This window comes from Chenopodium album, chromosome 6, assembly GCF_948465745.1.
Source record: "Chenopodium album chromosome 6, dcCheAlbu1.1, whole genome shotgun sequence".
Lineage (NCBI taxonomy): Eukaryota > Viridiplantae > Streptophyta > Magnoliopsida > Caryophyllales > Amaranthaceae > Chenopodium > Chenopodium album.
The window spans coordinates 8,812,630-8,836,320 of NC_137839.1; the positions used below are offsets into that span (position 1 = coordinate 8,812,630).

The 23,691-nt window shown below is 29.3% G+C and overlaps 2 protein-coding genes and 1 long non-coding RNA gene across 3 annotated transcripts; 2 read left to right on the forward strand and 1 right to left on the reverse strand.

Moving 5' to 3' along the window:
- The first annotated feature begins 845 nt into the window (after positions 1 to 845).
- Positions 846 to 1,737, forward strand: LOC145634521 (auxin-binding protein ABP19a-like). Its single transcript, XM_081685945.1, has one exon. It carries the CDS (start codon positions 913 to 915, stop codon positions 1,537 to 1,539), a length of 627 nt encoding a protein of 208 aa, XP_081542071.1. The 5' UTR covers positions 846 to 912; the 3' UTR covers positions 1,540 to 1,737.
- Positions 1,738 to 4,403: 2,666 nt separating this feature from the next.
- LOC145634522 (uncharacterized) lies at positions 4,404 to 9,914 on the reverse strand. Its single transcript, XR_014113425.1, has 2 exons — positions 9,804 to 9,914; positions 4,404 to 4,986 (listed from the first exon to the last, which is right to left on the reverse strand). It is a non-coding gene; the product is annotated as an uncharacterized LOC145634522 (long non-coding RNA).
- A 12,591-nt stretch (positions 9,915 to 22,505) lies between these two features.
- LOC145634523 (auxin-binding protein ABP19a-like) lies at positions 22,506 to 23,397 on the forward strand. The gene has a single exon (XM_081685946.1). The coding sequence runs from the start codon at positions 22,574 to 22,576 to the stop codon at positions 23,198 to 23,200; it is 627 nt and encodes a 208-aa protein (XP_081542072.1). The 5' UTR covers positions 22,506 to 22,573; the 3' UTR covers positions 23,201 to 23,397.
- Positions 23,398 to 23,691: the final 294 nt, after the last annotated feature.

Here is a 23,691-nt window from a genome sequence, read left to right on the forward strand (position 1 = left end):
CTCTAAGTTGATTCCTCACCCCCTAGGTATTTCCATTCCCATTCTTTAGCAACCACCAGACCACCCACCTACCTACCCACACCACCGGAAAACCAACCACTGCACCAACATCCCTTCCCCACCTTTCGCCACCCCCGAAACCTTCCCCCGTCCCCGCTAAAACCTAAAAAACCCTCTTTTCTCCCCTAAAATGCCCAGCCAAACACCCTAGGCGCAAGATTCCCCACCCCCGAACCAAGATTCCCCACCACCCACGTCGTCGAACTGCAACCTCCCCTTCATACGGCCACGATTGCAACGGTTGTCCTTGTCGACTGTGGGGAGGGAGAGGGGCGGCGATTGGTTACGGTGGGGTGACTGGAAGGTTGGGATATTCACAGTGGCCGGAGAAAAAGGGAAAGGAAAAGTGAATTGGTAGTTTTTATGGTGGTTGTGATTTGATTATTGTATAAAACAAACAACATTGCAAAACAAAGGGAATTACATTCTATTCTTTTCCGATCCGTTCCCTTTGTTTAAGTCATTCCCTTTCCCTTTGAAGAACTAAACAGTCCCTTAATTAAATCTTGCTAAAATCTATTAAACCTATTTAATCAACGAAGAAAAAATAACCTATTAATAAACAATTTCAACGGTTTTTATAAATGGAAACTTTTAGTCAATAAAATGATACTTAAAAAAACATGAATTGGTTAAACAAGTGGATCTCTCAAATAGTCAAATTCCTCTTAACATTATCGCATGCATCAATTATTATTCTTTTAAGCCGCGTAAACTTGCATGCTCAACCAATACTATATAAAGGGTGTCGATTGCCGCAAAGAAAATACAATCAAACCATCTATACCACCTACCTTTTACTTCTCTCATTTAATCCACCATTTGTACCACCTATTTCTAGCTTCTAACAAAATGAGAAACCTTTCGTTTTTCTTTGTCTTTTGTCTCCTATCGTCTCTCTCACATGCTATAGAACTCGACTTTTGTGTTGGAGATCTTAGTCTTCCTAGAGGGCCTGAAGGATATGCTTGCAAAGATCCTGCTGAAGTCACAACTGATGATTTTGTTTACACAGGTTTCCGTGGTGAAAAAACACCCAATAACGTATTTGGGAACAATGTGACACTAGCATTTTCTGATGTGTTCCCGGCTTTTAATGGTTTAGGTATATCTATGGCTAGGTTAGACTTCGCTGTAGGAGGAGTGATCCCAGTACACTCCCATCGTACGTCAGAAGTTCTTCTTTTAGTGAAAGGCTCAATCATAGCAGGGTTTATTGATACCAACAACACCGCATACTATAAAAGATTAGAGGTTGGTGATGTCATGGTGTTTCCACAGGCCATGCTTCACTTCCAAATTAACGTTGGTAAAACTCCGGCTACTGCCTATGTCAGTCTGAATGGTGCAAACCCTGCATTACAACTCACTCCTACCGCTTTATTTGCTGGGAATTTACCTGCTGGCATAGCCCAGGATATTACACTTTTGAGTCGTAAGGAAGTTATGCGGATGAAGCGAATCTTTGGCACAGCTTGATATCCATCTTTAGCTACTTCTGGGTTCTTAATACTTATTTCTAAGCTCTCGATTTATTTCAATGTCCAACACAATTATTTATAAATTTGTGATAATAAAGGGTATGTACATAGCCCACTTTACATGTTTCGTAACAACAAAGTAATTGTAAAATTCTATATTATATACTTCTTATATGTATATTTTATCTTTTCCTTATACCCCCTTCTTTGAATCTTTGATCTTATGTTAGTCTGAGTCTATCCTTCATTTATGCGCTAAGATATTGCCTTAAAGCTTCTGGATCAGAGTCTGGGACTGATGCAATGGCCCCCTTGACTAATCACTAATGATCTTGTTAATGGATCCCCTATAATATCCATTAACTCGTACTGAATCTCCCCTATTCTAAGCAAACTTTGGAACTATATATTGGATATAATTAGTCTCTTAAAATGGCAACGTAAATATAATTTTTTAAAAGTTTAATCCAACATAAAATAATTATTTTTTGAGAAACTAAGAAATAATAATAATAATTATATAAATGAGACAAAATATTTTATATAAAAAAAAATTCTGATAATGCTATTTTATACGAAAAATATAATAAAATAGTTTATTATTTAGAGATATATATGTCAATTATGAACCCTATAATCATTAAAATATTATGATAGTCATATTTCAACAACTATTATAAACATTTCAATGGAACATGATATGTATTGCCACTTTATTCTCTTGAAAATTTGGAAAAGAAGGAATAACTTTTAAATAATGAATGTAGGTTGTTTAACTATCGAGTATAACATATGCATGGATATCATTATCTGTTGATGTCTTTTGATTTTTTCCTTTAAGAATGTAGGTCAACGTATGCATGGAACGTAGGCTTTTCACTTTTGATAACGTAATCAGATTAAGGTTCTTTTAAAAGAAAATATAAATTAAGGTCGAACTTGGTGCATTTAATTCATTGGATCAATATGTGTTATCTAGGGTTCAAATTATTCCTCAAAGTTTTATTTAATTTGGGCGTGGATTGATTTAATTTAATAAAATTACTCGGCTAACATTTTCTAAATAAAAAAAAGACAAACTACATCTTTTTTTTTTTTTTTTAATAGAAAAAACTAAACATAGAATAAATCAAAGATATCAACAGGGATGGTTCTACCGTAGTCGTCGACTACGGACGACTATGATAAGAAATTAAATCTAAGTCGTTTATTATTTTTATTGCTTAATCTTAGCCTTTGAATATTACATTTTCAAAAAAAATTAAAAACTTAATTTACATATCATTTAAGTCATGACCAGTCAGCAACCAGTCGACAAAGTGTTGTTTGTTTTCATACTTTTAGAAGGTTAATTTTTTTCCCCCAATTTACAATATTATAAAAAACCATCCAAGTCAATTATAAAATAGTTAACAATTATTTTTAGATGAGAACTCATATTAATAGTTTCAACCTTCTTTCATGGCGTACTTCATCATTAATTTTTAACCTTATTTTTCATCCAAAATTCATTCGTAAAGATAAGTTGAAAAACTTCCATGATTTTAGCATTTCGCATTTTGTATAGAAAGGATATTTTTTTTGAAGAAATATCAAAAGGTTTTATACGAAAAAAAAATCTTTTTTGAGATTATATAATCAATCTAAATATTTTAGCTAAAACCATACAACCATAATTTAGGAAAAAGAGAAATTGGTGTTATTTAAAAAAATTAATAAATAAATGCTTGTCAAAATGCATATAAATAAATACATATAAATAAATCAGTACTTTGTGATTTGGGGGTGGGGTTTATAAAAAATTAATTAGCCCTGTACCTTCATTGAAAAAATAAAAATGCTTATCAAAATACATATAAATAAATGGGTAATGCTATACATAGCCCTTAGGGCTATATTTAAGCATTGAATTTACTCTTGAAAAATGTATAAAGTTAGAAATTCATGACAAAAACACGCGCAGATCGATGTAATTAGTGTGTAAATAAATAAATAAATCAGTACTTCGTGATTTGGGGGTGGGGTTAATTAGTTATCTTTGACTAAATCTTTCTTTACTTATCTTTTTTTTTTTTCAATATAATTTTCTTTTTTTCAATTTATGAATATGTAGTATATAAAAAAAATATGTAGTATAATTATTTTTTCTCAAATTAAGGTTGACATTTAATTTTAAAAGATACTCTGAATTTATTATTATTTTTTTGAACAAAAAAAGTAATTCTAAATTTGATTATAAGTAGGGGTGAGCATAACAGGGTATCCTGTAAAAATTCCAGGAACCGGAACTTGTTGCAACAGGTTCCTCAAAATGGGAACCGGAACTGGAACCTGTTGAACAGGTTCCTGGAAATTGGGAACCGAAACCAGAACCTACAGGTTCCGGTTCCGGTTCTGATTTAGGGTATCCTGTATTATAATATACTCACTAACTTTTTTGCAGATTTTTTATTAAAAAACTGGTTGGTCACTAATTTATAATGTTTGCAACTTGCAAATAAGACAAACTAATAGTAGTTGTCTAACAAATTTAATATATATTTTTATAATTTTAATTTTGATATTTATTATTTAAAAATTGAGTAAGAATTAGTGTATAATTTGAAATTAAGTGATACTTTTATCAGGTACAGGGTACCCTATAGGTTCCGGTTCCAAAAAATTGAGAACCTGAACCGAAACCTGTTACAACAAGTTCTCCAGTTTGCTACCCGAAACCGGAACCTCTTATACAGGTCTCGGTTCCAGAACCAGCGGTTCTCAACAGGTTCCGGTTCCGATTCAGGGTACCCTGATATTTTGCTCACCCCTAATTATAAGTATTTAGATTTTGTTATAAAATAAGGAGAAATATAAGAGAGATTGATAGAGAATATATCAGTGTATTTCTATTCCATATAATGGGGTATATATAAATACAATACATTAGGGTTTGAATGGATAAGAATATAAACCCTAGATCTAGATTGTTCCGGTATGATACAAAGGAGGATAATGGATATCCACAAATATTTCATAACACTCCCCCTTGGATGTCCATTATCGAAGATTGTGCCTCATTAAAACCTTACTACGAAAAACCCTGTGGATAAAAACATAGTGAAGGAAAAAGAGTACATCATTCTTCGTAATACGCTCGAGATGCTGCCTCATTAAAAACCTTACCAGGAAAACCCAATTTGGGACAAAACCATGGTCAAGGGAAAAAGAGTGCAGCGCGTATTTTCTCCCCCTGATAAATACATAACTTGAGATCTTCTAGTGTCGCAACAATGAATCCAATATGTTGGATATCTTCTAATAAGTTGGTAAAATATCACTTGTTGATCTTCGACTCTCCTAAGCTGAAGTTGCATTTTCAATTCTTCAAGTCTTCACGTGAACATGTGAAGTGTCTTCATTTCACCATATATGTGTTTATCTCTAATATCACCATTCCAAATCTCTATTTAATAGTTGACTAAAAAGGTTAAACTCATGCGGTTATGACTTCTTCTGGAAGTCGTTAATAATAAATATTGGTGATCATTATTTGATTTTACATTCATTAATGATAATTTGATGACAAACTTGATATTATTAATGTCATTCTTCAATCTCATATGAATTATAATATAAAATATGTAATTATGTACGCTAATCATGGTTCTTCTAGACCATGAGAAAACATTCTCGCGCATAAGTATTCCATTGATATTATTTAGATGTTTCATGATTGACATGATAGCTCTCTGATAAATACAAATAGTAAATCCTACTAACTCTCATATGCTCAAACTTCAGGCTGAGATGTCAATAATGTAGTCACATAGACTTTTCAAGAGTTTGATAATAATTGCAATATTCAAGACATAAAAATTTGTAGAGTTGGGCATTTAATACGTCATATATAAGTTCTTCATGAACTCCTTTTACATGATTCATAACATGTTATTATATAAGTGTCATCAATAATTTCATTACAATTATAAGCCTATTGGAATATAAATATCTCTTTCTAATTTTTCATCAAAGTTGTAAATATGTCTTGCTATATTTTGAAAGAACATTCACATACACCACAACCATTGTAAGAAATTAATCCATGCAATATGAGATATATAAAACATGATAACATATTAAACAAATTATATAATGAGTAATGCATCTAACTTCCTACATATGCAATAAACCATTAACCTATGACTCACGTGTACATGAATATAAGACTCAAAATGATGCAAGACACTGTACAGCGTGGATTTAAAAATCCATATTTCATTGGACTTCAGGTCTATGATAAACTTATGATCATTATCATTATGTCGACATCAAAATGTACATATATTTCAGATCCCTTACTTGTGGATTTAAAAATCCATATTTCATTCCATTATGCATATGCATATTATTCATCGGTTCCATTATGTACCGGTATCATAAAATTCCTTTAACTTACATTCCGCATGCTATTTTACTATGATATCTTAATACATTTCTCATTGGTACCATCATAACTTTTCTAACATCATAGGTCATCTATTATAATAATTCAGATATCTATACCACTTTAAGGTATTTCATACACTATGGTATTTATATACTATTACACTATTAGTGTCAACTGCACTATCTTGCCAAACATCATATTTATTAAACATATCTTTATTTTGGAACCGATCATACACAACCTACACTTCAGGTGTAGTGATTCAAGTACAATTGGCAAGATTTTATCTCAATGTATACACATAATTAATATGACCAAAATGTATCTTCAACGCTATGCAACATGAGTCATAACTGAATACAAATCAAATCATAAATGTGCAACATATCTTGATAATATATATACAAAAGTTGGCATATATATAACTTTTCAAACTACCATTATAGGGATCATATATATTCTTTATTTATTTATTTCGATTTTCCCAACTTTTGCTATTTCTTCTCCCCCTAAGTTGGTAATATATCTCTTTTATAGGGGCGTCTGATTCTATACCAACTTAGTATATAAATTTGCATTAAAATTCATTTCATTGGGAGGATCACAATCAAAATTTATCTCTTCTGGAGAACAATTTTGATGAAGAATCATTTATTCATTAACTTTATATTTCATGTGTATTTATTATTAAATATTCAATAATATTTTCTCTTTTGGATATCAATGTCAATGGGGAGACATATGTTGTGCAGTTGTACGTTTTTCTTTCTTCTCCAATTTAATATGTGCTGACATATAATAGCCTCAATCAAAAGAATTGTTATACAAGCATAAATCACTTGCTCGTAATTCTAGTAGGTGATGATCTTCTGGATCGTTAAAGACTTAAATAGTGTATTTGGTGAGCTTCTGATCACTTGATAGTTGACAATAATATATAAGTTATTTTGGTGAACTTCTGGTCAGCAATTACTCCTTTATCAGCCATTACTCCTTTATATAAAAAAAAAAAAAAAAAATCAAAACACATTAAATCTTGAAATTTTCATCAATACAAATTATTATAACTCACAATTCAAATATAACTCAATCTCAATATTACGTCTTGCCATTCAATTCATTTTATATATTTAACATTGAGAAAGCGTCAACACATTATCAAATGAAACTTCAGGTTTCCATTACGGGTAATTATTATTAAACCTGGATGGCCTAATTTAATTATCACATCCAATCACTTCTCTAAATTTGAACTCTGGTCAGTTTTCAACACTAGTGATCACTTTATTTAACTTACTATATGGATGGCCATGAATGTGATGTGATTTTAGAACACCAACAAGTGTTTCTTTATACAATTGGCAAGACAATCAATTAATATTTTATCCAATAATTACTCATACTCTACTGGAGTTTATACTATAAAATTGATACATGTTAATCTTGTTGGATATTTCATACTCTTCTGGAGTCTTTTATATAATCATGAAACATATGAACTTTACTAAAAGTGATTTCTCTAGAAATGTAATGATATTTATCACTTCCTCAAATTTGTAATTGTCAATAGTGACTCCTTTCCTTTTCAAAGATACTTAATTATCTCTAGAACCTATTGATTTATCACGCTTCAGGCATGCTATAGGTTCATCAACAATTGATGTTGTACTCTTAGGACATCAATTTTAAATTAGAGCATTTACAACTAGTATATGATAAATGTCATTTGTTTATATCCATCTTCAGGATGGTATCATTTCAAAATATTTAATGAACATATGGTCACTTTTATTAAATAAATCGTTGATATTTAAGTTATTGTATGTATCAAACTGACCATCAATATATTTTATTATTTATATGCAAGGGTTACATACAATCTCCCCCTAATCCTTGCATACGGGTGCAACAACCTTTAAAATCCTTGCAACTTTTAAGCCATAAATTCTTTTGGCAATGTCATGTATCAAGTAATATTTTCCTTTTAGCAAAAACATGCTTATATAAAATTATACTTATAGAACACTTATCATGTTCCTCATGCCCAATTACGTTCATTGACAGTTGTATCCTAGCGGTTTAGCACTTTAAAGCAATATATATGTTATGTACTTGAAACAAAATTGCCCTTGGCTAATCAATAAAATATAAACAACCTTAATCATAAAACCAAATATGATGTATAAGAAAGGTAATTTATCAAACAAATATAGAATTGCTTTCATGATTGTTATGGAATGCCTACTACATACTATACTCACTAAAGCCAAGTGACCAAGTGGGATTCAAGGTCAAATAATTGTCAGATACAATAAACAATTAACTTAATGCTTTGTTTGAAAGAAATTCACATGATAAATCTCAAATCTATTATTAATTATAGAAAATAATAATTTGGCATTACTATTGAGTCCGTAATTATATTATTGGACATTTGGACGTACCTTTACTAGTGCAGAAGATATAATTTGCAAATTGATCACTTCAAAAAAAACCAACTCCATATGTGCAAGTCATATGTAATTATGACTCTTATAAAGATATATTTGATAATACCTTTTATTTCTTGAGTATATACTACCAAAAAAATTAATATGATATAATAACTTGATATAATTAATTAATGTCTAGACTCCTCAAGATATTGTTACTTGATTTATCTTATAATCCATTACAAATACAACTGTTACTTAGTGAACCAAAAGTGTATACATATATATAATTCAAATAAATGATAATACTGATAAGGTTATTACTATTATTCAAGCCATAGACTGTTGCTTAACGATTATCTTATTAATATTGTTAAGCATGTATATCAATCTTGTATAGCTCCAAAGATAAGAATTCTAATTCCTAGCCTTTTGTTGAAACTGGTTACATATCTACTGATTCCATAGCAAATTACCAAAACAAAAGTGAAGGCCTATATGCAATTAATATTATAAGCATGTAGAGAGTAATTACTGCTCGACAACCGTATCAAAATTAAAACATATTCAACAAATGAAATTCATAAAACATTGAATTAACCAGTTTGATCAATACCCCACTTGCTTGAACAATATCAATCTCCAACAAAATATAAAACCCACTAATCCACTTAATTACTTGGACATTATTAATTTGCGTCATAATATAGTGTAGTCATAGACCTCATATTGGTACATCTTACTTTGAATCATTGGTAGCTAATGAACCCAAATACTCATACTCTTTACATAAAGCAATTTGATAATGAATTAATATAAATAGTATATAATGTATGCGTACCTTTATTACTATTCACACATCAAAAACCACCAAAATTCTTAAAATTTAAGGTAGTAAAATATCATGAGAAATTATGTAAACCAACAATTATGTAACCACATACACCTGAACTTAGGATATGTAACGTTAATTATAGAGAAAAATAATGATAACTTAACATTTAACTACAACACAAAACAAAGAGATAATGCGAGTTCAATAATCGAATATGGACACGAAACTTATAAACGGAACCTAAATACCAAAGCAAGAACATATAACGCATCAAATAGAAAGCCCAAATCTCCCCATCTAAATCTAGTTACTAATGAACACAAATTAATTAAACTATTAAACTAATAGAACAAATTCAATATATTTATTTAGGTGAATGAATCAATCGAATAATCCTAAAAATTAACAACATCATATAGTTCCTTCAATAAGATCTCTCATCATTCAATTACCAAAAATAAAAATCGAACAATTCTATTAGATACCAAAATACAGAACAAATAACCATATTCATCATTTCACGAAAAAATAAAATATCAAAAAAAAAAAAATTGAAGAGATCATACCCATGAGAGAAGTATCGAGAAGACTGCGAGTAAACAAAACCTGATCAGTAGGATTAATAGTACCAGGCTCAATTTCACGTTGTTGAAAAGTGAGAATGCTTGAGATGCTGGTAACGAGAATGGTGCCGCCAAAAGTGGTGATGACAACAGGTCAGCTTTGGCAATGGAGTTCTTTAATTCGGATCTAAATTAAACAATTTGCGTAGAGCTTTGGTGCTGATAACGTGTTATAAAATAAGGAGAAATATAAGAGAGATTGATAGAGAATATATCAGTGTATTTCTATTCCATATAATGGGGTATATATAAATACAATACATTAGGGTTTGAATGGATAAGAATATAAACTCTAGATCTAGATTGTTCCGGTATGATACAAAAGAGGATAATGGATATCCACAAATAATTCATAACAGATTTTGGAATATTCATATTAATATGTAAGGAGAATATAAGTTTTAAATGAACCTTATTAATATTATTCATCACTAGTGTTATATTTGATTCTTTATCCATTATTCTCTATCTATAAACAGAGGATATTCTCTCTTAACAAAGGCTTAAATATTATATTAATATTTGAAATTTAGCATTACTCATACATTTTGGGATTTTCTTAAGTATTGATTTTTTACATAGTACGGATTTTCTAGTACTCGTAATTAACATTCACTTAATTAATACAAATAATTATTTTCCTCAAAAAAAAGTGCAAATAATTATTTAGTGTCAAACTAAATACATTGAATCTTTCCCTCAAAAAAAAAAAAATATTGAATCAAGACAATTGAACAACATAAGCTATATGCATCTATTTTGTCTAATTATATATATTTTTTTTGGTGCAAGTCAAGTATTTGTAGTTTGGTTGTTTTTTTTTTTTATTTATGTTTTTATGTCTTTTCGACTCAAAAAATTAGATTAAAATTGTTTTTTGAGTCAAAAAAGACATTTAAAAAGGTGTGTGCGTATTTGAATTAAATATTTTCATGTTGCCCTTCAAAAAATTTTTTGTTGAAATATATATATTTTGTAATATTCAAATGGAACCTTCCAATTAATATATAGGCAACCTCAAATGATTAGGGTTTAATTTATTAAAATAGATATATTACCTATATTTAATATTTTTTGCAACTTAATCTCACAAATAATATTATTTTAATACCTCCAAATACTCTTTATTGGAACTCTATAATACTTCATTAAGACTGCCTAATTTGATTATTTATAATACCTCCAAATATTAATTTTTTTTGGAACTCTATAATACCAAATTGGGACGGCCTAATTTGATTATAGTACCTCCAAAAATTCTTTATTGAGACTCTATAATACTTAATTGAGACTGCCTAATTTGATTATAGTACCTCCAAAAATTCTTTATTGAGACTCTATAATACTTAATTGAGACTGCCTAATTTGATTATAGTACCTCCAAAAATTCTTTATTGGGACTCAATAATACTTAATTGAGACTACCTAATTTGATTATAATACCTCCAAAAATTCTTTATTAGGACTCTATAATACTTAATTGAGACTGTCTAATTTGATTATAATACCTCCAAATATTCTTTATTGGGACTCTATAATATTTAATTGAGACTGACTAATTTGATTATAATACCTCCAAATATTCTTTATTGGGACTTTACAATATTTAATTGAGACTGCCTAATTTGATTATAATACCTCCAAATATTCTTTATTAGGCTTCTACAATATAATACTTAATTGAGATTTCATTATTGGATTATAATACCTCCAAATATTCTTTATTGACACTCTATAATACTTAATTGAAACTCCCTAATTTGATTATTTATAATACCTCTAAATATTCTTTTTTTGGGACTCTATAATACCTAATTGGGATTGCCTAATTTGATTATAATACCTCCAAAAGTTCTTTATTGGGACTCTATAATACTTGTTGAAACTGCCTAATTTGATTATACTAGCTCCTAATATTTTTTATTTGGACTCTATAATACTTGATTGGGATTGCCTAATTTGATTATAATACCTCCATATATTCTCTTTTGGACTCTATAATACTTAATTGGGACTGCCTAATTTGATTATAATACCTCCAAATAAAATTCTATTTTGGGACTCTATAATACTTAATTGAGACTGCCTAATTTGATTATAATGCCTTCAAATATTCTTTATTAGAACTCTATAATACTTAATTGGGATTAACTCATTTGATTATAATAACCTGGAAATATTTTTATTGGAATTCTATAATACCTAACTAGATTAACCCAGTGCGATACACGGTTTTAAAATAAGAATTGAATTATAGACTTTTAACATATACTAAAAGGAAATAACTACTTTCTCAGTTTTCTTAACTAATTTATAATTAAATATGAATATACAATTCCCCAAAATGCATAATTTTTATATTTAATTAGGAAATTTCAATTAAATTATATTATTAACTATTGTTAACAACTCGTAAATAACTAAATAGCATAATATGTATGTGTAAAAAACCCAAAATTAAAAATTTAAACATTCAAATGGAATATATTTTCAAAGCTATGTTAAATAGGATAGCTTAAAAAGGAAAAAAAAATGACATTATCTTTGCATTTTGGAGGGAAAAAATTAAATAAAAAAGTGACACATAGGTAGTGATGAAATCAGCGATCTATAATACTTAATTTTAAAAAATTGAGGCTGCCTAATTTGATTGTAATAACCTTCAAATATTCTTTATTGGGACTTTATAATATATATGATAAGTAAATCTTAAGAATAACTAATATACAGCACGATGCTAAGCTTGATTGCTAGGTGGAGGATGAAATAAGTGGCATTGTGATGTATAATTAAAGCCTAAGATTAATTCAATTAAACAAAAATTAGTATTCTATTCACCCAATTTTCACTGATTATTACTTATCTTAACTTATCAGAACTTACCTAAACTTATTTTAACTTAGTAGACCTTTTTAAAACTTAATTTAGTTGTAATTTAATTTGTTCTTGGTTAACCCTTATCAAAACTTATTAAACATGAACTGAACTTATATGATGAGCTTATTACACTTTAAATAAGTGAAAATAAGGTGAATAGAACAGACCCTTAATGAGGCTCCCTAATTTGTTTGCAATAATCTTTAAATATAATCTATCAGGACTTTATAATACTTTATTAGGTTTGCCTAATTTGACTATAATAACTTTCAAATATTTTTTTTATTGAGACTACATAATATTTAATAGGAATGCCTAATTTGATTGAGCCTTTAATATTCTTAATTGCTTAAAACTATGTGGCGGTCAAATTGTAACACTTAAAAAAACACGGAGGGAGTACATAATACTTAGGGTGTGTTCTATTCACCTAATTTTCTCTGATTAGAACTTATCTTAACTTACTTGGAATTATTCGAACTTATTAGATCTTATTACTCCGTAAAGCTTATTTTAGTTGTAATTTATACGTACTTTGGTAACCCTTATCGATCATAACTTATTAAGCCTGAACTGAACTTATCTGAACTTATATATAACACCTAAAATAAGTTAAAATAAGGTGAAATAGACCCTTAGAGTGTGTTCTATTAATCAAATTTTCACTGATTTGAACTTGTCTTAACTAATCTGAACTTATTAGACCTGATTAAAACTTAATTTAGTTGTAATTTAATTTGTACTTGGTCAACCCTTATCAGAACTTATTAAACATGAACTGGACTTATTTGATGTGCTTAATCTTTTTTAATGGGTGTGCTCAATTCACCTTATTTTCACTTATTTCATGTGTAATAAGTTTAGATAAGTTCAGTTTAGGTTTAAATTATGCTACTAAGGGTTAGCCAAATACAAATTACAACTAGAATAAGTTTTAATAAAGTCTAATAAGTTCATAAGTTTAGATAAGTGAAAATCAGGTAAATCGAACACATCCTATATTTAAATCGAATACAATCCCACCTTCTTAATTTTAGAATAATGTTTGCAAGATTGAATAATTTGCATTTGAGCATATTGTATCATTTTGTAATCAAATAGTAGGCAATATGGCTACATTTTAATTTAGAACTTAAATTTAAATACGAGTAGAGGATAATTGTTCATTTGACATTACACAATAAATTACTGAGTAATATTTATGATATTTTATCTCAAGTAAAAAAAAAATTAATTTGTTTTTTGTAAAAAAAAATATATTTTTTTTTTGAAAGAAAGTTTTGTTTTAAAGAAGAAGTAAACTAATTTGGTTTTCAAAAAAAAAAAGAAAAAAAAAAGCAAATTAATTTTTTTTACGAAAGAACATATGTAGCAGTTAGGAAAAAATAAGGATAGTGGTTAAAAGAACATATTATATTTTTATCACAATCCATCCTTAATTATCTCAAAAAATAAGGAAAAAAATCAATTGGTTAAAAGAAAAAAAAATATAGTTCTTTACAAAAAAAAAAAAAAAAAAAAAAAAAAAGGTGCGTAAATTAACTTTTCCTTAAATCATGGTATTTTTTTTTTTTTTTTTACTAATTCTAAATATATCTTCACATTTAAATTTATAGTATTAATTTTTGCCAAATTTTTTGTTTTTTTTATTTTTTTTTTTATTTTTTTTGAATAGAAATTTTTTGGAGGAAGAATATTACCCAATTTGATTAAGTAAATAAAATATCATGATCTTATCTAAGGCAAAGATAGTGAAGAATTAGTCAATTAGTTCAATTATAGACCAAAACATCCAAATTTTTTTTGATTTATTCATTATTTTTTTTTCCAAAAATAAAATTAATGGGCTAATTTTTTTATTGGTTTTTTTTTTTTAAAAAAAAAAAGGAAATAACTGCTGATTATATTTTTGTAATAGTTAATGACTTACATTCATCAATGAAGGATCAGACTTAAAACATATAATTGATGTCATATTGCAATTTATATTGACTAAAAAACGTAGACATTAATGTCATGATTATAATTTAATTTTCTAATTTCACATAATTGATGACGACGATAAAGTTTGAAATATTTACAGGTTAAGGTTGACAATGGAGGTTTTTTTTTTTTTTTTTTTTTTTTTTTTTTTTTTTTAAGAACCATTGATGAAAAGGTTGAGTTGAACATAATTGAAACTAACTTGAGTTGAACATAATGGAAACTAACGCTAATTACATGCGTATGGATATTTATTCCTTAATAATTTAACCAAACAACACTTTAATGAATTTTTTATTTTTAGATTTTGGAGGATAAATGTTTTTGTTGTTGAAGATGAAGGTTTGATGAAGATGACAGAGGTTGAATATGATATTCATATTCATACAAATTACAAAGGTTTATAATGTGAAAGATGATTTAGGTTGAAGATGGAACGTTTAAAATTTGTTAAATTTTTTTTAATAAAAAAATATTCATGCTGGAAAAAAAAAATTAAACAAACAATCCCTTGATGACTGTGTAGCTTAGGTGTTGGATTGGGTGGCTAGGATTAAACAACTAATATATCAACGGTTCAAATTTAATCTTGAAGTGTAGTCGTTCGTAGTTGACCGTAGTCGACGACTGCGCTAGAATTTTTATATCAACAGATAACAATATCCAAAATCTTAACGGATGGTTGAATTGAATCCTAAGATTGATTTATATACTCTATCACGCCCCTTTACATAGGAGCTCTTTGATCAGTTTGAAGTGTGGACGTGGTATGATCTCCCATATATCCAGTTGTGATACCATGTTAAAGGGTCAAGTCCTTGGAAGCTATATATCCATCGGAACAAGGTCGATCCTTTTCTTGTATAGTAGTATTAAATATTGTTTAAAGGCTAAGAGTCTAATCCTTTTATTACAATATGGTATTATGATGGAATTTCCTTGAACTCGTAAAGTGGATTATCCCTTAGTGACGGTGCGACCCAAACCCATATTTAACATGTATTAGAGTGAGACCCATAATCATTTTGTTACATGCTTTTGGTATGAAATTTTGTAGACTTTCTCTCTTGATGGAAAATGTAGCCCATACCCATATTTTCAATAAAAATATTAACACCAAAATACGAAAATGGAATAAATGAAACATCTATATATATAAGTAGATAATTTTTTAAAAAAAAAAAAAAAAAAAAAAACAGGAAAATACTTTCATTAATAATTATTAGTCATATGACATCTACATTGATAATATACATATATAAACCACAAATTTAGAGAAAAGAACATAACTCTAACAGTCAAAATAACTTTTTTGCAATTTCGGCATAGCTCATACTCCAACGCTAGCATCAAGCTTGATGTCAGCATTGATTTCGATGTCTTTTTATCTTCTCAACTGGAGTGAGCTAGCTAAACTTTCACATTATGCAGTGATGTTTTGATTATAAAGGTGATGACAAGACCTAAACCTGACATGTACTATGTGAATCCAAATCACCTTCCCAATAATGAATTTTTTTTTAAAAAAAAAAATCTCATCGATAGGTTAAAACCAAAATTCCAAGAAATTGGACAGAGGACTCTCCTAGAAGGATAGAACAAAGCAAGAGAACAAAAAACTAAATTGAATAAAAGAATAAGGATTGAAAATATTTTAATTTTCGAAGAATTTAGATTATTTTCGGCGTAAAAGTCAGCCGAAAAACCCTCAAGAGATCGAAGAGAGTTGAGGAGGCACACTTTAAGATAAGAGAAGGTTTTGCGTGTGACCGTTTCACGTGAGTCCCTTTTATAATGCACACACCCATTTCTCACCCACTGCCACTACCAGTACCTAGGCATCTGCTAGTGGCCAATGACCACCTTCCCCCTCCATCCCCAACTCCTTACCCGTAGTACCGTCCACCACTCGCTTAGCCAAAACCCCTACTCGCTGCTCCATCCGTTGCACACAGCACGCACCAATCGAACAACTCTTAGTTGCTACTCTACCCTTGCTTCAAATGTTAATCCTTTCTGTTCAAGTTTTGATGTGCACCCGTGTTTAATCTGTTACTGCCTTGGTTCATGCTCTGTATTTGATTGTTGATGGAAAATTTTCATTTTCTCTTAGTCCTTCGTGCAAATAACAAACGTGGTTGAGACGGTAGCGTGACTGTCATTTGCTCATCACTTGATTTCACAGTGCATAATAATCCCTTGGTCATGAAGCTCTGTTGCTGGTTTTCAGATCACTAAATGCAGTAAGGCTTTCTATTGCAACAACTGTGTATTTACCGACTATATGTCTAATATCTGATCAATATTTTATAAAACCCGATCAATATTTTTTTTAATTTTTGACACTTATTATTTTTGACCAATATTATCTAATTTATGATAATTATTATGTAATACCTGATCAATAGTATCTAATTTCTGACACTTATTATCTGTAATTTCTATGTTACTCCTGGAGTGTACCATGCATGGTACTCTAAGTTTATAAAATTTAAGTTATTTTGATGTTAACCTCTTATTATTTTGATTTTTATGTATGTTATTTTGAAATAAGTACATGTTATTTTATACTTGCATATATATATATATATATATTCTTAATATTCAACATCGATCATTTCAATGTACTCCAAGTTTATAAAATTCATGTCATTTTGATAGGATTTTCTTATTATTTCAATTTATATATATGTTATTTTTTAAAAAGTACATGTTATTTCGTTCTTGCATGCTTCTTTTTTTTTTTTTATACATGTTGAAGTAAATAAGTAAATAACATAATGTTTAAGCAAAATAACATAAGGTTTAGGTAAAATAACTTAATCATAATTGGTATGGAGTACATGATGCAGGGGTATATAATACTAACTCCTTATTATCTAATTTATGATACTTATTATCTAATATCTGACCATTATTATCTAATTTATTTCTAACAATATTTTTTTTTTTGTATGATTGGACTCGCGTGAGTCCGTTCTACACAATATTTTTCCTTAATTAAACACTCACAATAATCGGTAACTAAAATGAAATCCAAATCCTAATGTAAACATCAATAATTGAAATTAAATACTCCCTCCGTTTCAATCACATAAAATAAGAAAAGAAAAATATTTGGAATCTAACATTAAAATAAAAAACAATTCATAAATAGTTTTAACTTATTTAATTTTTTTTTTGATTTTTTTAGAAAACCGTCAACTATAATTGCATAATTCAAGGGAATAATTTCTATACTTAGAGTCATGTCATCAATGCACAATATATAAATTAATTTAACCAATCAGAATTTAATATGTATAAAATAGGAAATAAAAACTAAGTTAAAAGTGGAATACATTCAATATGGGTACATCTTTTTCAAACGCCCAAAATAGTATATGGGACTAACAAATTGAAACGGAGGGAGTATTATTAATCTTTTATAAGATTGCTGAGTGATTCAACCACAACTTTGAAAACACCAACTCTTAAATCTCAGGCATTTGAGATTTGATTTTTTTTTTTTGTTTTTTTTGTTTTTGTTTTTTTTTTTTTTTTTTTTTTTGGTTTGGAAGAAATGATAAACTTTTAAACAAATCAGATGTACTTGTACATCCAATATAAAGTTACCCTAAAATGAACAAAAGTTATCCTTGAAATGAATAAAAGTTATCCCAATATGCATAAAAGTAACCAATACAAATAAAAATTATCTACGCTTTATTAGTAAAGAATCACAATTTAAATGACAAAAAACCAATTATTAGTGATTGAATGTAATTAAATTACCTTTATAAAACTTTTCTTGTTATCTATTTATATAAAAATTGTATTATGTTTAAAGTTACCCAAAAAAGGCAAAAAGTTACCCTAAAATTAGCTAAAAGTTACCCTTATATTGCTCAATGTACATTAATATTAATGTAAACCGGGTGTATACAAAAGTTTTGCTGAAGAAATTACATGATCAAGTAATGAGAATTGGCCTTTAAAATTCCTGGAACCGAGAGGAAAACTCTAACCAATAATTAAGCTATATACCCCTCACTCTGTGATATTCAATTATTTAAAGAGTGTATTATCAATAAAGTATATAATTTTTTTTTTGTATTAGGGTAAATTATATATATATATATATAGGTGTAGCTTTTATTCATTTAAGACTAACTTTTAATAATTAAAAAAATGTAACTTGAAAGATTGTTATAATTACCAAGTGACCCCGAAAAAAAAAAACAATTAGCCAAATTAATACATTATTATTGCAATCTCTTGTACGTAATTTGAAATATAGCATTGCTTGTTACAAGGTCTACATATCTTGAATATAAGACCAGACATTAGGCAATTTTTTAAAAATAATTCTAGTCTCATATTATCATGTATTTAGTCAACTTTGTGGGGCTGAATGCCGGTGACAAATTAATAATACCGGGAAAAAAAAATTACTATTAAATGATTTAAATCATACGAAGCATATTTAAAGAGGAAAGTCAAGCTACATTACTAAGGCCCCGTTCTTTAGAGTTGTTCTGCTCTGCTCTGCTTTGCTCTGCTCTATTGAGCCCTGATCTACTCTGCTCTGCTCAAAAGAAATCTGTTCTGCTCTGCTCGACTCTGCTCTGCTCTGCTCTATTTTCAAATAATAATTAATAAGAACAACAATAATAATTAATATTCAATAATAATAATTAATAATGTATTGATGATAATAATTTATTATTTTGAATAATTATAATAAAAATTAATATTATTATTAAAAATAATTTTAATAATTATTAATATTAATAATAATTAATATTTATTAATCATAATAATTATTAATAATAATTATCAATAATAATATTTAATAATTCAAACTATTAAAAATTAATATTTAATAATATTATTAATTAATAATTTCTAATAATTATAATAATTTTTCAAATAAATAAATAATAATTATAACAATTAATAACAATTCTTTTATAAACATTTGGTATTAGAATCATAATGTGTAGAAAAATTTTATGTGGGTATTGATTGTTAGTTCATTGAGTTGAATTATTTTTCAAACCTTTCCATACATTTTAAGATTAAAAAAAAAGAGGTTGTTTTCAAGTAGTACTTTGTATATTATTATTATTTTTAGGGTAAAAAATATATGATTAAGACAAATTTATAAGTAAAATAATTATTACTCATTAAATCATTTTATTTTAATTTTTTTGTGAAATAAATATAAGTAAACCGTTGTCTTTTATCTTTTCACTATTAACATATGTTAAATATGGTACACATATATTTATGTTTTCACTCACCTAAAGCGTATAATAATAATAATAATAATAATAATAATAATAATAATAATAATAATAATAATAATAATAATAATAATAATAATAATAATAATAATAATAATAATAATAATAATAATAATAATAATAGTAATAATAGTAGTAGTAGTAGTAATAATAATAATAATAATAATAGTAGTAGTAGTAGTAATAATAATAATAATAATAATAATAATAATAATAATAATAATAATAATAATAAACATGCAGTGTCTATTTATGGGTTTCTGCTTGCTCTAGGGTTTTTGACGGGGATATTTATGGGGATCATGCAGTGTCTTGTGCTGGGATGATGGGTATTAAACATCGGCACAATGTTGTTCGTGACACCCTTGTTGATATTTGTATTCGGTCTGGAATCTCTGCTCGAAAGGAGGTTAACATTGGGTTGATTGGAGGAAACGGCGGGGCTCTACGACCTGCAGATGTGCTGCTTTATTCCTGGGATAGAGGCCTTGATGTATGTGTTGATTTGACGGGGTCTTCACCTTTGTCACAATCGGGGTTGTCTGACTTCGTTCCTGGTGGTGTTGTGTCGGCGGCGGCTCAGCGGAAGCGGGACAAGTATGGGGCGCGTTGCAGGGCTATTGGCTATGGTTTTCTTCCTTTCTCCTTTTCTTCGTTGGGGGAATTAGAGAAGGATGCTATTGCGTTGCTGAAGCGGGTTCAGGCGTTCGCTAAGACTCAGGATATTGGTGCTCGTGCAGCTGCTCACATCTTCAGCAGGATCGGGTTCGCTATAGCTAGAGGGGTGGGGGCCCAGATTGTATCTCGGCTCCCTACCAATTTCTTGTAAATTGATTGACTCTGTACATTTTGTTTTTTATAATAATAATAATAATAATAATAATAATAATGAAAAAATTAGCATTATAAGTAACTTAATGTTCACCAGTTATGTTTAGAAATTTCAAATAATAATAATAATAATAATAATAATAATAATAATAATAACATTAATAATAGTATTAATAATAATGTTGAAATCTACTCTGCTCTACTCTGCTCGGCTCGGCTCTGCTCTGCTCTGCTCTACTTTGCTCTGCTCTGCTCTGCTCTGCTCTACTCTGCTATCCTAAAATCTGCTCTGCTCTGCTGAAATTTAATCTTGTCTGCTCTGCTGACCCCTGCTCTACTCTGTCCAGAAGCTCAAAAGAACAGGGCCTAATACTGTACTAGAACTATTACGGATATATATATATTTTACATTGCAATAATGTATTACTAAAAAGAAAAATTTGCAAATTGCATTTATTTAAAGTTAGTATTTTGCAAATTATAGCCATTTAAAAAAAATTGCAAATTGCAGCCCAAAAGTTTTTATAAATTGTAAATTGCAGTCCGATTTAACTTTTTCATCGGTTTACGTATTGAAAATCATTCGGTTAAGGCTTAAGAGGCCATTTAAGTTTTAAATGATCTGAATTGAGCTCGAAATTAGCAAAAATATAACGTAAGTGCCTCGTTTTGCGTAACAAAAATGTATCGATTTTTGGACAACTATTTTTTTTTATGTAAAAATGAGATACGTTTTTTTTGCAAATTTCCTACTAATAAATATGAGTATATAAATTGTAGTAAAATAAATGTAGTAAAATTTAGCAACCACCACACTACGGCACCCACCTACCTAACCACACCACCGGAAAACTAGCCACTGCACCACCGTCTTTTGCCCACCTTTTGCCACCCCTCGCCGCCTCCAAAACCTTCCCCCGTATCCGCTAAAACCTCAAAAAACCCTCTTTTCTCCTCGTAAAACGCCCAGCCGAACACCCTAGGCGCAAGATTCCCCACCACCGATTGAAAATTCCCCACCACCCTCGTCGCCGAACTGTAACCTCCCCTTTATACGGCCGTGATTACAACGGTTGTCCTTGTCAGTTGTGCAGCCATTGATGAGCTTTCTTGAGGGCTAGGGTTCGTGGGGAGGGAGAGGGGCGGCGTTGGGTTTCGGTGGGATGACTGGATGGTTGGGATATTCACAGTGGCCGGATAAAAAGGGAAAGGAAAAGTGAATTTGTAGTTTTTATGGTGGTTGTATGGTGGTTGTGATTTTATTGCTGTATAAAACAAACAACATTGCCAAACAAAGGGAATTACATTCTATTCTTTTCCGATTCGTTCCCTTTGTTTAAGTCATTCCCTTTCCCTTTGATGAACTAAACAGTCCCTTAATTAAATCTTGCTAAAATCAATTAAACCTGTTCAATCAACAATGAAAAAAAAACCCTATTAATAAACAATTTCAACGGTTTTTATAAATGGAAACTTTGAGTCAATAAAATGATACTTAAAAAAATTGAATTGGTTAAACAAGTGGATCTCTCAAATAGTCAAATTCCTCTTAACATTATCGCATAAATCATTTATTATTCTTTTAAGCCGCGTAAACTTGCATGCTCAGCCAATACTATATAAAGGGTGTCGATTGCCGCAATGAAAATACAATCAAACCATCTTAACCACCTACCTCTTTACTTCTCTCATTTTGTCCACCATTTGTACCACCGATTTCTAGCTTCTAAGAAAATGAGAAATCTTTCATTTTTCTTTGTCTTTTGTCTCCTATCGTCTCTCTCACATGCTATAGAACTCGACTTTTGTGTTGGAGATCTTAGTCTTCCTAGAGGACATGAAGGATATGCTTGCAAAGATCCTGCTGAAGTCACAACTGATGATTTTGTTTACACAGGTTTCCGTGGTGAAAAAACACCCAATAACGTATTTGGGAACAATGTGACACTAGCATTTTCTGATGTGTTCCCGGCCTTTAATGGTTTAGGTATATCTATGGCCAGGTTAGACTTTGCTGTAGGAGGAGTGATCCCAGTACACTCCCATCGTACGTCAGAAGTTCTTCTTTTAGTGAAAGGTTCAATCATAGCAGGGTTTATTGACACCAACAACACCGCATACTATAAAAGATTAGAGGTTGGTGATGTCATGGTGTTTCCACAGGCCATGCTTCACTTCCAAATTAACGTTGGTAAAACTCCGGCTACTGCCTATGTCAGTCTGAATGGTGCAAACCCTGCATTACAACTCACTCCTACCGCTTTATTTGCTGGGAATTTACCTGCTGACATTGCCCAGGATATTACACTTTTGAGTCGTAAGGAAGTTATGCGGATGAAGCGAATCTTTGGCACAGCTTGATATCCATCTTTAGCTACTCCTGGGCTCTTAATACTTATTTCTAAGCTCTCGATTTATTTCAATGTCCAACACAATTATTCATAAATTTGTGATAATAAAGGGTACATACATATCCCACTTTACATGTTTTGTAACAACAAAGTAATTGTAAAATTTCATATTTTATACTTCTAATTATATGTTCTCAAGATTAATAAGTATAATTTATCTTTTCTTTATACTCCCTTCTTGAATTTTTGATCTTATGTTAGTCAGAGTCTATCGCGTATAACATATGCATGGATATCGTTATCTGTTGATGTCTTTTGATTTATTCCCTTAAGAATGTAGGTCAACTTATGCATTTAATGTATGCTTTTCACTTTTGACAACGTAATTAGATTAAGGTCCTTTTTTAAAAAATATAAATTAAGGCCAGACTTGGCGCATTTAATTCATTGGATCAATATGTGTTATATAGGGTTCAAATTATTCCTCTAAGTTTTTATTTA